Here is a 17,096-nt window from a genome sequence, read left to right as displayed (position 1 = left end):
CACTTCAGACACACACAGAGGGAAGGGTGTGGGTGGGGGGGCCCCAGCTGCCTCCCCGGACACAGCCTCCGTAATGAATTGACCTGAATGATGAGGGCACACAAACAGTATGATATGCATTATTCCTGTCAATAAAATGTCCCCATGGGCTGTGGTCTTTGTACGGAATGTACCACAGCCTTTCTTCCAGCGCGCTCTATTTAATCTCCTTCCTTTTTACTATTCATATTATAAGTGTGTAATAGAATTCAGAAAATTATATGATAGCTCTTCTGTATCTGTATTGTCTCGTGTTGCATATTTAAATCCTTGGCTCTGTGCTTAGAAGTATGGGATTCCCCATCTTTTCAGGACGCTTTTGCCAGAGAGACAGCTCTAGAAAGAGAGGATTTGGTGTACAAACTGGAAAACGAGAGGCTGCTTCAAATCGTTTCAGAGCTCGAAGAAGCAATCCGACTCAATCTAAGGGAAAATGCAGTATTAGGTAACATTTTACAGTCATCTTGGAGAAAAACCTATGCATCGGGCACTTCCTAAAATCCATAGCTCTGTTTGTCCTTACCAAATGCACATTTGCTTGGTTATTTACGTTTACAAGATCTGTTTGATTTTCACTGAAGATGGCATTCCTTGCTTGGGAAAGAGGATTTTTTTTTTTTTTGCTTAGAAATATTATAAACAGAAACTTTTGCTGATTTCTGTTCCATATGATTGATTGATGATCTGAAAGTTATGACATTTAAATACTTAAAACATGCAGATTGGGGTATGCTTTGCGGAGACACAGGGTTAGCCCTTTCGGAAAAAATATGCTACTACTTACTATGGAATTATCCGCAATTTTGGATTCAGATTTAAAGCGCAAATTTCCCTGTGTATGCTTTCTACACCCCCCCCCTTTTTCTCCAAACCATAAACGTTGGCAAAAGTCGCATTTAAATCACCAAAGTTGAAGCGTTTTGAAGTATTTTTTCACTTACTGTTATCTTCGTATTTATGTTAATTATATAGTGTTCCCCTAACCTGCAGTTATGAAAAGCAATGAATAAGCAATAAAAAAAAAAACCTTACAGCAAAACGTTGATAAAACCAGAGATACTACAATATCCCTTGAATATAAATTATGCCTTGCCAGTGCAGTTTGATTTTCCTTCTAATGTGGTGTAATAACGCTTTTTCAGGTTCTGGTGGTTCTTACTGTGTCCCAAAGTACCACCTGCTAAAGCACTTTGTATTGGCTGTGACTAACAGCAAAAATGTCCCTTGCTAGTATTGATGAAAAGCTTTCAGGCCTCGGCCACACTTGGATCTTGAACTTAGTTCTTAATCCCTATCTGACCAGCCGTCTGAACAGCAGGAAGAAGGCCGTGAATGTCAAGGGCAGTTGTGAAGGTCACAGTCCTGCTAGGACTCGAGTCCACCACGCCTGCCAGCCGCGTACAGCCTGTCCCGGAGCAGGGAGTTTGAATACAGGGCCATAAGTTTGTAATTTCATGCTTGGCCTCTCTCTCCTTTTGTTTACAGAAGATGAAATTATAACTCTGAAAGAGATGGCAGCAAAGGATCATAGAACTATTCAAAAGGTACTGTAACTTTTTACATCGACGAACACTCCTTTACGCTGAAGTATCAGCACTATCGGTGGCTTAACGCTGCATCCCGCTTGTCCCGAGGTATAGAGAAAGATCGATTTCGATTTCTGTGTTTCATCTCTCCCGTTATTTAGGTAGGGTCTCTGGTAATCAATAAGGATTCCATCTTGAAAATGAATTAATGAGGGGCCCCTGGGTGGTGCAGTCGGTTAAGCGTCCGACTTCAGCCGGGTCACGATCTAGCGGTCCGTGAGTTCGAGCCCCGCGTCGGGCTCTGGGCTGATTGCTCGGAGCCTGGAGCCTGTTTCCGATTCTGTGTCTCCCTCTCTCTCTGCCCCTCCCCCGTTCATGCTCTGTCTCTCTCTGTCCCAAAAATAAATTAAAAAAACGTTAAAAAAATATTTTAAAAAAATGAATTAATGTGCAGAGACTTTTTTCTTTGGGATAGCTGAGTGTTTACCTTGTTGACTGTAAGGAAAGAAAAGTTACAGGACAAGGAGGTCCCAAGATGTGCCTGGGGAAAAATTCTATTATTAACAACGAACAATCTTATTTGCAGCCCAGATGCGGCCGCGTGTTCATTTTGCGGTGTGGGTGTACTGGGCTTATGTTGTGCAGGAAATCTGTATTTAGAACAGGGAATTCTTTTGGTATCGCCAAGGTCAAGATCTCCTAGAGCATCCAATGCAGCAGGACCTCAGCGGTTCTGCGCCCTCGCACAGGTCAGGCGCCCCTGCTTTGGGGTTTCTTCGCTCTCTGTACCATAGCCATCGACACATTTTCAGTGATGGTGGGTCCTCCCTGCCATGCTGTAAGCCCCACGAGGGCAGAAGCAGTATTTTTTCCATCTCTGGTACATTGCCAATGCTGAGCACAGAGCCTGGCAGCCTTACAGATGCTCTTTCAGTGATCCGTAGGATGAGAATGTGTTGAGAGGTGAAATTCACAGGTGAAAATGTGTATTTACGTCCCTGAATTGTTCCGAATAAACATAAATGCTTTCTGCTAGCTGAATCGAGGGTCAGTTAAAAATGAAAATTAATTTAAAAAATGAAAATTAATTAAAACTGGATAACATTAAACATTCAGTTCCTCAGTTGCACTAGCTTTATTTCTAGAGCCCAGGAAACGGCCACCTGTGCTTAAGTTTAGGTCCAAATTTCAACTTGATTTTACAGTTCAGGGTATTCTTGGGTTTTAGGTAAATGACTTTTGAGAATTATTTTTTTATCTTAATTTAATTTTTTTAAGTTTATCTATTAAACTTGAGAATGAGAAAGCATGAGTGGGGGAGGGGCAGAGAGAGAGAGAGAGAGAGAGAGAGAGAAGAGAGTCCCAAGCAGGTTCCACACAGTCAGCACAGAGCCCGATGCAGGGCTCGAACTCACAAACTGTGAGATCATGGCCTGAGCTGAAGTTGGGCACTCAATGGACTGAACTACCCAGGCGCCCCTAAGAACTACTTTTGATTTGATTTGATTTGATTTGATGTGATTTGATTTAAGTGTTTATTTTTGAGAGAGAGAGAGAGGCAGAGAGAGAGGGAGACAGAGGATCCGAAGCAGGCTCCGTGCCAACAGCAGACAGCCCTATGAGGGGCTCAAACTCACAAACCATGAGATCATGACCTGAGCTGAAGTTGGACACTTAATCAGCGGAGCCACCCAGGCGCCCCCTGAGCACCGTGTTTTAAAGAATTGGTTGACCTGAAGGCTCAGAGTTGGGAGATGTTTTCTCTGATAACTGAACCCGTCACGAGTTTCCAGGGCAAATTCTTTTTCTAGCACTGCAGCTTACTTGCAGTGGTGACCGTTCAAGTCCCATCCACACAGAGAAAACAACAGAGTTTGGGGACAGACAAGTTTCACTTTCTTGGCATCAATGTCTATGGTTGAAAATGACGTCCCAGGCTTCCAGTGTCACTTCACCTACAAGGAACCGTCACAGTTTATTTAAATGTTTCTGAAACTGCTCAATCCGTACTGTCACCGGGAGAAATGAATTGTGTAGGCTTACTATTCTCTGAGAGGAGCACGAGAAATTAAGGCCAAAAAAATCTGACCGTCAGGCCACTGATTAGAAAAAACATGCCCTTCAAATGACAGGTTATACCCTCTGTGAGCTTAAATATTTCCCTTAAATCCTTCCTCAACTTCCTTAAATCTTCACTGTCCCAAGGTAGCCCTCTGTGGCTATTTGAACACGTGAATCATGTCTAGTGCAACCGAGGGACTCAATTCTTACTTGTATCCCATTTTAATTTAAAAAATTTTAAAACCGATACTTGTTTCGGGATATTGGAAAACCCTTATGTATATTTTAAGTAACTTGGTATGTGAATCTACTTTTTCTTCTGTGGATTTTATGCAGTCTAAACACAGATCAGACATTCCCAATGAGATTTTAGCCCCCAAATTGAGATTTGCCACGTGGAAAAGGACACAATGGGTTTCAAAGACTTCGTGTAAGTGAAATATCTCAGCACTAACTTTTAATATTATTACACATTGAGATGATAATTTTTCAGATAGATATTTGGATAAATAAAATTTATTATTAAAAGTAATTTCACCTGTTTCTCTCACCTTTTCTCACAAGGCTACCATAAAATTTAAAATTATATATTTACACCATATTTTTAATGCACAGCTCTCTTCTACACAAATATAGCAGATCCCTAGTCTGTTTGATCATTTTTTTAACTTTTTAAAACAGTTTTATTTATTTATTTTTGAGAGAGAGAGAGAGAGAGAGAGAGAGAGAGAGAGAGCACAAGCAGGGGAGAGCCAGAGAGAGAGAATCCCAAGTAGGCTCTGCAGTGTCAGCACAGAGCTTGAGGTGAGGCTCGATCCCACGAACTGTGAGATCACGACCTGAGCCAAAATCAAGAGTGGGATGCTTAACCGACTGAGCCACCCAGGCACCCCTGTTTGATCATTTTTTAAATCCTGTATCTTTCTTTAATATGTACTCAATCGCCACGAAAACATTGAATATAGGCACAATGTGGTATTGAGCAGAAAGAATCTCGAACCGTAGGTTCCTTTTCCATTTCTGCCACTATGGTCCCTTGGGCCAGTGCCTTATCTTCCCTCCTGTCTCTCATAGCTGACTGTGTGGGCAGAATGAGATAGTGTACATCAACGTGCTTTGTCAACTGGAAAGCGTACCAGTTGAACAACAAGAGTTGTTGAACAAGTGAGAACTGATATTTACTGGTTTGGTTTCCAATATCCTCCACGTAATCAATTAATGTATTAATGTTTATTAGATGCCTTTTAGTGCCAGGCACTGTGCTACTGCTGAGATACAAAAATCACATACACACACACACACACACACACACACACACATACACACACACCTCCCTGCTATCGAGCAGATTAAGTCTAGAGCAGGAGACAAAAACCCCTAGGCTGTGTGATAATGTAACGTAATGTAATGTAATGTAATGTAATATAATATAATATAATATAATATAATATAATATAATATATAATATAAACAATGAAATAATGAATATAATATAATATAATATAATATAATATAATATAATATAAGTATGTACACAGAGATGTCTAGCTTTACCCAGAAGGGTCTGGAAAGGCTTCTCAAAGAGTTCCACACCTGTCTCACACTCTTTCACTCGAGCTGATCTTTCCAAGTAGGTAGGAGGGTGTGGGAGCTGGATACAGAGTGTGAATGCATCAAGTGTGAGATATCCCCGTGGACTTGTTTGTGATTTGGTATGGCTAACGAATGAGGTAGGAATCTGGTGAGCCATGTGGTGAGAATTTGTGTTGGGGCAGGAAGAGGGGGAAATCTGGGGAATGACAGGCAGAAGGAGAAGCAGTTCAGAAGCCTCTGGATAAGACACGTTTTCTTTTTTAGCCCTGGATGCAATTAGAAACAAGTTGAAAAAGGCCTGTCTCTGGGTAGGCTGACCTCTTGCCATCTCTCAGGGCTTAAAGCACTGTCTATGATGGTATTCGGTAACTTTTATGTTTCAATTCCAATAATCTAATAACAGCTGCATCAAATCTATCCTCCAGCTGTGGCCATAACATGAATGTCCTCCTGGGAAGGAGTCGGACCAGAAGTCAGACATCACAGCCCAGGGTGTGATCAGCCTCGGGACGCGGGGCAGCACAGACGGCTGTGGGGCACGTGGGGGGAGCCCAGCATGGATTGTAAGGGATCCGGGAAGGTTGGAGGAAGGACACTGAGTCGACTCCCCGAAGAGAGGCTCTAGTAAGCCAGGAAAGGGATATGGGAAGTGGGAAGGGTCAAAAACATGCAGAAGGGGAGTAAATTCAGGCGATCTGCGATAGCGGAAGGGTATGTGAGAGCAAGCGGCAGCAAGGAGCAGGGCACGTGGCAGAGGATTATTATTCACGCCAAGGGGTTTGAATTCCCTTCTGAGTGCACTGGGGAGCCTTGGACATTGGGGAAGGATTGGATTCATTGGATTTCTTTGTTTCAGAAAGGAAATGGGTGGGAAGGGGGGAAATAGAGAGCTCGAGAGACCAGTTAAGAGGTTCCTTGGATAAACCAGGGAAACCATGATCTGAAACGGGAAGAGGACAGTGACCCTGGTAATATTAATGAGAGTCATTTGACTGGTGCAACTGGAGCAGTTGAGAAGCCGGGTGAATGCCAAAATGGAGACGGTGGGCAAGGGGAACTCTCTAGAAGTTTGGCTGTGGATGGCCAAGAAGCGGTAGGGGAGTAGTTGGACGGGGACACGGGGCTGAGGAAGGAATTTTTTTTAAAGAAGAAACTAGAGTATTTTTAAATGATGTCAATGGAAAGAAGAAGGAGAGAGTGGACAAATGGCAGAAGTCCTCATTGAGAAAGAGTGCTCTCAAGAGGACAGGAAGGGTTGGGGTTAACGGCCTTGACGTTTGTGGTAATTGGCCCCCGTTGGAAACTTGGCGACCCTCCTTTTCAGGCCAAGGTATGATGATTTAATACAACATCTTTTCCTTTCCTTCCACCTCATTCCTTTACTTTCCCTAAACCTGCCGTCCAGCCCTCCACCTCATCAACTACACCGCTGAGTCACCTCTGGAGCCTCCTGTCTAGCCAGTCCCCATGTTCTCCAGCCCTGCTCCGGTGGCGGTGGGCCAATCCTTGCCTGTGGTGTCATTGTTAGACTCTGGGGTTTTAACCCGGGATAGCCACGCCCTCCATCTGCCTATCATTTCACTTGAATCTAATTAGCACCCTTTCTTACTACCCCCTACAGGTCTTCCAATCTCCACTACTTTTCTCAGTTCCTTATTCCATCCCCCCATGCTACTTCCTAATTCACAGACAACATGGCAGACTCTTGGATTTTTTTCCCTTCTGCACTCTCTTACTCTGTCACCTGTACTCTTTTTCAACAGAAGAAGGACATTCTTTGCCCTGACTCATCCTTCCATCTATTCCCCGACTCATCTCTACGTCCCTCCTCTTCTGGAACTTTCTGCATCAGCCCCTTTCTCTCTAATGCCTTTAAAGTTTTCCCTCTAGCCTACCGAGTGAAACCATCATCTTGGTGGTATCCATTGACCCTAATCCTCTCAAGTCATTGCCATTTACTGTACTTCAAATATTATTTAAAAGAAACCTGTATTTACCACCCTTTTCTCATTCCCCCAATGCTACTTTTTCCTGTGGGTAAGGTCACAGTGAGATGCACATTGCTTTCAGTCCTTTTGAGGTTTTTTCCTTCCTGAATTTTCTTCTGTATATGACAGGATTACCGCCCCCCCCCCCCCCCCACGTCATAGATGTCTTCTGCAGCAATGCTTGCTTCTAATTCTTCACACACTTCTTCATTCCTTCCTAAGCAAGATCTGTCAGTGGCTTCTCCTCCTCCATTTTCCACTTGAACGCTATTCTTGGGATTTGTATTTATCCTTGGTCTTCTTCGTTTTCTGTCTAGCTGACCTCAGACTTTCCCATACCTGTTTACCAGTGACTTTCAAACTGCCTTTCCTACTTCATGATTTCCCTGAATAGCACGTCCATAGTTTTCACTCTATTCTCATCCTTAATTTCAACATTACATGCATTTTGATAGCTTCTGTCCACTCCCTACGGTAATTAGAAGCTCCCTCTGGGGCCCCAAATACTTGGGACCATTTGCCCCCTTAAGGTCAGGAAGCATCTCATTTATCTTTATATTCTTAGTCACCAGCACTAAAAATTATTGGCTGAAAAAATGCTCTACACATTTTTAAACCCAGTGTCAGAACTTGAACTCATTATCCCTTGAATCTAGACTCTCTGTGTCCCCCGGTTTAAATGAATGACATTGCCATGGATCCAAAAGAACAGATGACAAATCTAGGGCCATTCTCTACGCTCTCCTTTATACTTTATATCCAATCCGTGGCTCAGTCTGTACATTTTTCTCCCAAAATTTATCTCAAGTCCCCTTTCTCCATCACAACATCGCTCCAGACGTGGTTGAGTCTCTCATCATTTCCAGAGATTCGAACTTCACTTTCCTGTCTCCGCCCTCACTCATCCCTTTTCAAATCCAGCGTTCACACTCCTCCATAGTTTTCTCATACTCTAGTTGTATATGCTAAAACCTTCAATGGCTTCCCATTGCCTACGGTATAAAATCAGGCCACGCAAAAATACACGGAGGGATTTTTTTATGCCGGGAACAGCCTAAAACACCTTCACATTTGCTGTCTCAAATTCTCTCTGGAAGAACTCTTTGAGGTGGGGTTTATGCTCTTAATTTCCAGACAAGAAAACTAAGACTCGAAGCATAGATTTAGTTTGCCCGCGAGAGCTTCGATTTGAGCAGTCTCCTGTTCCTCTCACCGTACCGTCCTGCCTTCCACCCCTAATTATGGCATCAAATGCCTCTCATGCCGTCACCCGACTCTCCTCCTTTCTTTTCCTGCCACTTCTTTCTCTCTGCACCCTGGGCCCCATGACTTTAAGCTTTTCCCAACTCCTCCATGACTCCACGCTCCTCTCCAGTTGCTGTGTCGTCTGCCTTTTTCTCTGCCTTTTTCCTTCTCCAGCTTGTTGTGCTTTCTCGTATCCTTCACAACTGTTGCCAAATGGTGCTTCTCCTGTTATATCTTATCATAATTATGGTTGCTGGGATGTGTGGATTTTTATGCTTTTTGACCATCTGAAATTTTGATTTGTTAACATATTTTCTTATGTATTCTAGTCAATTTTTTCCACATTGCTCTCCTGCCATAGCGTAGATGCTCCAGAGGAAGGGATCTGTTCTACTTCCTCTCTGTACCTCCATAGATGAACAAAATGCCTGGCATCTAAAAGGTGTTCCTTTTAGATAATACATATATATACATATACATATACATATACATATACGTATATATATGTGTATATATATATATTAGATAAAATAATACATGTGTATTAAATTAATGAACATATGAATTGATTGAATTGAATGGATGTCAAAACCAAGGTTTGAATTTTATCAGTGTATCTGACACACACAAATGCAAACAATCATTTAAGATACTGAAGCAAGTCACAGGAGTACGGTGGCCCTGCATTGTGTACTTTTTGATGGCTCTTTTCTTTTTTTTTTTTTTAAGTGTTTATTTATTTTAAGAGAGAGACAGTGAGCAAGCGTGAGCAGGGGAGGGGCAGAGAGAGAGGGAGAGAGAGAATCCCAAGCAGGTCCAGGCTCTGAGCTGTCAGCACAGAGCCCGATGTGGGGCTCGAACCCACAGACTGTGAGATCATGATGTGAACCAGCATCAAGAGTCTGACACCTGCCTGACGGAGCTCCCCTTGATGGCTGTTTTCATTAGGCATGAATGTACTTTGATGTGCATATAAATATAACACAAAAATCTATAAAGAGAAAAGCAAAATTGCTCTTTTTGAGAGACTATACTTGCTTTATTATCTATTGATGTCATATTTTAAAAAACTTTTTTTTTAATGTTTGTTTATTTTTTGAGAAAGAGGATGAGACAGAGTGTGAGTGGGGGAGGGCCAGAGAGAGGGAGATACAGAATCAGAAGCAGGCTCCAGGCTCCGAGCTGTCAGCATAGAGCCCGATGCAGGGCTCAAACTCATGGACCACGAGATCATGACCTGAGCTAAAGTCGGATGCCCAACCGACTGAGCCACCCAGGCGCCCCATATTGATGTCATATTTTGTCAGGATAAGGTAAGGAAGATTGTAAATAAATTGGCATTTTCTGTGCATATTTTGCTTGCTTTTATAGTCAAAATATAGTAATTACATAATAATATATTATTATTACAGGTAATCTACAGACATTTAAATTTTCAAAATCCTATTAGGATCCCCTTTTCGCATATTTAAAAGCAAAATACATTTTGCTCAGTTCTACTGAGGAGGAATTTTAGATGTTCTGTTCTTCTCTTTAATGAAAATGTAATATTCTTTTTCAGCTGATCGATGGTAGAGACAGATTACTATGTGAGCTTGATTATGAAAAATCAGTAGTTCAAGAAATGGTAAGGTGATTTACATTATTTCCTAATAAAGTTGAAATCAGGAATTTCATTTAATCATGAAAGTTTTCTTTGTAACCATTTACCGTAAACGATTATTTCACCTTCGTGAATAATCTGAATGCATGCATAAGTATAAACTTTTTTACTGAAGTCTTATAGTAGTGTTTTTTTTTTATAAAACTGAAGTTTTATAGTAGTGAAGTTTTTACACAGTGTTATAGTGTATCAGCTACCGTGACCTGACAAATCTATACGTTAAGCTACGCGCACTACAATAAATGGAGTCACCCCACAACGTCATTACGATATTATTGACTATATTCCCCCTGCTGTATTTTTCAACCCCGTGACTTCTTTATTTCATAACGGGAAGTTTGTACCTCTTAATCCCCTTCCCCTGTCTCTAGCAACATTTTCGAACGATCGTCTTAAGAACACAGTTTGAGGGGCGCCTGGGTGGCGCAGTCGGTTAAGCGTCCGACTTCAGCCAGGTCACGATCTCGTGGCCCGTGAGTTCGAGCCCCGCGTCGGGCTCTGGGCTGATGGCTCAGAGCCTGGAGCCTGTTTCCGATTCTGTGTCTCCCTCTCTCTCTGCCCCTCCCTCGTTCATGCTCTGTCTCTCTCTGTCCCAAAAATAAATAAACGTTGAAAAAAAAATTTTTTTTAAAGAAAACAGTTTGATTAGTACGCGAATAAATGCGATACGCTGTCATGTTGAAATAGTGTCACCCTTTAAAGCACTGTACAACATTTTTGAGGATTTTTTATGGAGATTTGAACAAAAAAAACGCAAATATGAGAGCCCAATATTTTGAAGGATTTGCTACTTTTCGTTACAAATTGCCATAACTGACCACAATAAAGAGCCCAGCTAGACATTTTGCCATTCTGTGTTAGTCTCGTAAGAAAACACTGCCTTTTTATGTTCTTTTAAGAGAACTTTCCAGACGGCTGCTCTTTTATTTTATCTGTTGACTACCCACCCCCTAGGCCCCCGCCACCTCACCCCTCCCCACCCCCGCCAGCTTATGGTGTTGTAATTCGGCTTTCAACTGGTCATCACTAGTATGTCTTTGTTACAGTAAACTGACTGTGTTTATTATAATCAAAAATAAAACACAGCTTGACTTGCCTTCTAAATGTGCCTGAAAAGAATATGATACTGTTTAGAGGAGAAAAGGTTGTTCATAGGAAGTCAACACCACTTCAGATATTGAAACATTCCCTTTTTTACAGCTCGTCACACTTAGTGCCAAGTCATGACTGTTTCCCTAACTCTGTTTTGTTGCTCTCAGCACCATGTGTTTTGGGTTCCTTGTCATAGAAATTAATGCCAAACAATGCTCCGGGGCTACAATAAAGCCTTCTATGAAACCAACTTGGGAATGCAGGCGAGGACAAAATGATGGTTAGCTCTTCACAGAAACCGTGGGCTAACAAATACGTTGTTTTGAACCCTCTGCTTTTCGATACCTGGCCTATAAAAATCGTCTCCGTTATTTGAGGTTACTTGGTTGATTCCCTCTCTCCCCTCCCCCTCTCCTGTCATTCCTCCAAAAGTCTAGGAGTTGCTTCTGAAAACAAACTCAATGTGCCCATTGTCACGAAAAGCGACAGTGTTTCTATAGAATGGGGGCCAAATGTTACATCGTCAGTCTGTTTGTGGCGTCAGAAATCAGACTTGATCGTAAAAAAGCGAGTTTGGGCCAATACTATGAACAGAACCCATAGGTTTCCTTTGTCTCTTTATTTAAGCCTTAAGCAGTTAACTGGTGCTCTTACGGTGCCCGCAGAGGAGCCAATCACGTCTTATTTTGTTGTTGAGAAGTTTTTTGAGCACCAGGCTTCTTGCCAAGCAGCAAGATCTTGCATCACAAACCCGGCCAGGCACAAGAGCCTCCAGAAGGCTCAGAACTAGCTTGGGGGTTCGTGTTTTCAGTAGAGGGAGTCTGCTCAAGGTTCTTCTTATGTCCAAGGTTTCCATGGTGTGCTTTTGGGCCCAGCAAGGTCACTGGCGCCCCCTCCCTCCCACCAGAGCATTCCGTTACTAACTCAGAGGGAGGTTGGCTTTGTGGCTAGTGGGCTTCCTTTGTTTCTTGCCACGGGACTTTTTTCCAGAAATGAAGATTTCTGGATTGATGATCGCACCTAGATGGGGAAGTGGGAGAAGGTGGAGTTGACGCTGAGTCGTTTTGTAGAAATTAAAAAACTTTCTCACTGAAGGGTTTTTGTTCCATGCTTGTCTATTACTGTCCTCCAACGCAGTTTATTTTCTGGCCTCTTAAGAGCCTAGTTTAAAAAGTCAAAGAGTTGGGGCGCCTGGGTGGCTCAGTCGGTTGAGCCTCTGACTTCGGCTCAGGTCATGATCTTGCGGTCCGTGAGTTCGAGCCCCGCGTCGGGCTCTGTGCGGACAGCTCAGAGCCTGGAGCCTGCTTCGGATTCTGTGTCTCCCTCTCTCTCTGACCCTCCCCCGTTCATGCTCTGTCTCTCTCTGGCTCAAAAATAAATAAACATTAAAAAAAAAAAAAAAGAGTCAAAGAGCTACAAGTAAAAAGGCACCTTCAGTAAGGGTATGTAAGCGATGCGATATGGGGCAACGGTGTCCTTAGATTGGCTTGAGGGGAAGCATATGAAATAATTTGGTATCTTCCTGTGATTCCTACACTTAGTGGCTTTCACTCACCTTTTTTTTTAAATTGAGCTATAACTGCCACCTAACGTTGTATTCATTTTTCGTGTACAACAAAATGATTTGATATATATGTGTATATTGTAAAATGATCACCACTGTAAGTCTAGTGAATACCCATCACCAAACCTAATTACAAAATTTTTTGCTCGTGATAAAAACTTTTAAGATCGGCTCTCTTAGCAGTTTCCGGATATACAATACGGTATTGCTAAGTATAGTCACCATGTTGTATATTATATTCCCAGGACATTTGTCAAAACTAGGAGTTTGTATATTTTGATCACCTTCACCCATTTCGCCCACCGCCCTTCACCCCCCAACCCCCACCTCTGGCAACCACCAATCTGTTTCTCTAAGTTCAGTTTTTAGATTCCACATATAAGGTGTTTCTCTTCCTGTGACTTATTTCACGTACTGTAATGCCCTCAAGGTCCATCCATGATGTTGCAAATGGCGGGATCTCCTTTTTTATGGCGGAATAGTATTCCGTTATACATATATGCCACTTTCTCTTTACCCATTCATCTGTAATGGACTCTTAGGTTGTTTCCACTTGTTGGCTATTGTGAATATGAACATGGGTTGCAGATATCTTTTTGAGATAAGTGATGTTGCTTCCTTCAGATAAATACTCAGAAGTAGATTTGCTGGGTCATATGGTAATTCTATTTTTAATTTTTTTGAGGACACTCCCTACTGTTTTCCAGAGCCACTGCACCAATATACATCCCCATCCGCAGGGCACACGTGTTCCCTTTTCCCCACTTTTTTGCCAACACTTGTTATCTTTTTTTTTTTTTAACGTTTTTATTTATTTTTGGGACAGAGAGAGACAGAGCATGAATGGGGTAGGGGCACAGAGAGAGGGAGACACAGAACTGGAAACAGGCTCCAGGCTCCGAGCCATCAGCCCAGAGCCCGACGCGGGGCTCGAACTCACGGACCGCGAGATCGTGACCTGGCCGAAGTCGGACGCTCAACCGACTGCGCCACCCAGGCGCCCCACCAACACTTGTTATCTTTAGTGATAGCCATTCTATCAGGTATAAGGTGATATCTCATTGTGGGTTTTTTTTGTTTGTTTGTTTTAAATTTTATTTTAACGTTTATTTATTTTTGAGACAGAGAGAGACAGAGCATGAACGGGGGAGGGTTAGAGAGAGGGAGACACGGAACCTGAAACAGGCTCCAGGCTCTCAGCTGTCAGCACACAGCCCGACGCGGGGCTCGAACTCACGGACCGTGAGATCATGACCTGAGCCGAAGTCGGCCGCTTAACCGACTGAGCCACCCAGGCGCCCCTCTCATTGTGTTTTGATATGCATTTTCCTGATGATTGAGGATATTGACCACCTTTAGAGGTACCTCTTGGCTATTTGAATATCTTCTTTGGAAAATGTATACTTAGATCGTCTGCCCATTTTTAATTGGGTTATTTAGGTTTGTTGGGTTCTTTTGTTTGTTTTGTTTTGTGCTATGGAGTTGTATGAGATCTTTATATATTTTGAATATTAATTCCTTATCAGATATATGATCTCCAAATATTTTCTACCATTCCATAAGTTGCCTTTTTATTTTGTTGATTGTTTTGCTGTGCTGAAGTTTTTAATGTGGTGTAATCTCACTTGTTTGTTTTTTATTCTGATACTTGTGCGTTAAGCGTCATATCCTAAAAAATCATTGCCAAGACCTATGTCAAGAAGCTTTTCCCCTGTGTTTTCTTTGAGCAATGTTATGGCTTCAGGCCTTACATTTAAGTCTGTAATTTATTTTGAGTTAATTTTTGTGAGTAGTGTAAGATAGGGGTCTAGTTTCATTCTTTGACATGTGAATGTCTGATTTTCCCAGAACCATTTATTGAAAAGACTGTCTTTTCTTTTTCTCTTTTCTTTTCTTTTTTCTTCTCTCTTTAGAGAGAGAGAGTGAGCGAGAGAGAGAAGCATGTGCAAGTAGGGGAGAGGGGCAGAGGGCTGGTGGGGGGGAAGAATCTTAAGCAGACTCCACCCTCAGCCCAGAATCTGATGTGGGGCTCAATCTCAGGAAATTGGGACCATTACCTGAGCCAAAATCAAGAGTTGGATGCTCAACTGACTGAGCCACCCAGGCACCTCTATATTTTCTTTATTGAGCATTCTTGCCTCCTTTGTCAAATATTAGTTGATTATTTATTCGTGGGTTTGTTTTGGACTCTCGATTCCATTTCATTTGGTCTATCTGTCTGTTTTTATGCTGGTGCTATACTGTTTTGATTACTATAGCTTTGTGATATACTTTGAAATCACCAAGTGTGATGCCTCCAGATTTATTTTTCTTTCTCAGGATTGCTTTGGCTCTGGGGGGTCTTTTGTGGTTCCATATAAGTTTTAGGATGATTTTTTTCTACCTCTGGAAAAAGCACAGTCTGTGAAAAGTGGAATCTTAATAAGGGATTGCATTGGCTTTGAGTAGCATAGACCTTATAACAATATTAATTCTTCCAGTCCATGAACATGAGATATCTTTTCATTTACTTGTATCTTCTTCAATGTCTTTCATCAGTGTCTTTAGTCTTCAGTGTACAGATCTTTCACTTCCTTGGTTTAATTTATTCTTAAATGTTTTCATTCTTTTAATTCTATAGTAAATGGGATCATTTTCTTTAAGATAATTTGCTGTTCGCATATAGAAAACGCTACTGATTTTTGTATGTAGGTTTTGTGTCCTGCACTTTCATATATCTTGAAGCTAACAACAACAAAAAAGGAGTGTTCTCATCAGGACAGTACTAGCACTGAACTCTTAATTTCAGTTAATTTTCCATCTGCTTCATCCCAGTGTACCTGGCTCCTAGGGACAATCCAGACTTAAGATGGAAAGGAGTTATAAAGGTTGCTCTGGCTCCTCATTCTGGGGGCACAGCCCTGAGTTATTGCTGCAGTTGGACTTGATCCTGTGACTGGGTTCCCTGTTGTCTGAGTTCCCTCTGAGTCATGCCTTGGGTGCGTCTGGTCCTATTCCAGGGAATGTGGCAGTGTTTGGCCATTCAATGAGGAAACCAGTATTTTGGTGACTCAGACATTTACTGTAATGAGACATAAGATTGAATTTCTGTGCCTCGGCCTGTATATTTGATAAAGTTTAGGACTTCTCATTGGTACCATCGCTGCTCTGAAGCTGGTGTCCCACAGGTAGAATCCACGGTTTGCCAACAATTGCTGCCCTAGGGCTGAGCACCATTCTGGAATCTGGGCCATGTTTTCAGTGATCTGTGCGAAACTGTATTTACATCGTAGCTCTGGAGAATAGTGGCTCTTCTAACAATTTTTTTTTTTAAGTTTATTTATTTCTTTTTTTTTTTTAATTTTTTTTTCAACGTTTATTTATTTTTGGGACAGAGAGAGACAGAGCATGAACGGGGGAGGGGCAGAGAGAGAGGGAGACACAGAATCGGAAACAGGCTCCAGGCTCCGAGCCATCAGCCCAGAGCCTGACGCGGGGCTCGAACTCACAGACTGCGAGATCGTGACCTGGCTGAAGTCAGACGCCTAACCGACTGCGCCACCCAGGCGCCCCTAAAGTTTATTTATTTCTGAGAGAGAAACAGAGCATGAGCTGGGGAGGGGCAGAGAGAGAGAGGGAGACACAGAATCTGAGGCCGGCTCCAGGCTCCGAGCTGTCAGCACACAGCTATTAGCACAGAGCCCCATGCGAGGCTTGAACTCACGAACTGTAAGATCAAGACCTGAACCGAAGGTGGACACTTGACCGACTGAGCCACCCAGGTGCCCCAAGAATAGTGGCTCTTAATGCAGATGAGCACGACAGACTAGTGGCTCAGAGTGACTGCCTCCCTCTATACGTGGCAGGGAGAGGAACAAGTTCCCCGATCCTGCCTACCATTAAGAAAATGTGTTCCACACAGTCCCGGACATCTGGTAGCCCTTTATAATCTCCTTATAAGTCACAGAGGCGGAGGGCAGACCTTGTGGAAGGAATGTTCCTTTGAGCAGGTGTTGTTCAAAGTCCATTAACACGAAGCCCACACGCCCTGGCAGTAATTCACCCCCTCTGAAATGAGCAGACACATTTGTCTGCCTATGGTCGGGAGGTGTATTGCAAACTATCTCAGAGGGCTGTTTCTTCTCCCTGGTTTCCTCTTCCCGAAGCGCCCTCTCTGGGTTAACTCCTAGTCATGCCTCAGGTCAGAGGTCAGATAACATCTCTGGGAACCCCGCCCCATTACTGCCCCAGACTGGATGAGGTGTTTATGTAGGTTTTTATAGCACACGGCCCCCCTCTCATGGCTCCCCTCGCACTGTGTACAGATGGCCCGTTGACTTCTCTGC

The 17,096-nt window shown here is 42.7% G+C and overlaps 1 protein-coding gene across 2 annotated transcripts in view; it reads left to right on the top strand.

The window, feature by feature from the left end:
• Window positions 1-17,096, top strand: part of CB4H10orf67 (chromosome B4 C10orf67 homolog) — a 171,402-nt gene that overhangs the window by 68,589 nt on the left and 85,717 nt on the right. For both annotated transcript variants that reach the window (XM_043561556.1, XM_043561555.1), the window contains exons 6-8: window positions 352-484; window positions 1,525-1,583; window positions 10,014-10,079. In XM_043561556.1, the coding sequence (XP_043417491.1) occupies window positions 352-484; window positions 1,525-1,583; window positions 10,014-10,079 (258 nt within the window). The remainder of the gene's footprint in view (window positions 1-351; window positions 485-1,524; window positions 1,584-10,013; window positions 10,080-17,096) is intronic.

This window comes from Prionailurus bengalensis, chromosome B4, assembly GCF_016509475.1.
Source record: "Prionailurus bengalensis isolate Pbe53 chromosome B4, Fcat_Pben_1.1_paternal_pri, whole genome shotgun sequence".
Classification (NCBI taxonomy): Eukaryota; Metazoa; Chordata; class Mammalia; order Carnivora; family Felidae; genus Prionailurus; species Prionailurus bengalensis.
The sequence above is the reverse complement of the archived record's forward strand: the minus strand, read 5'-3'. Positions and strand labels throughout refer to the sequence as shown.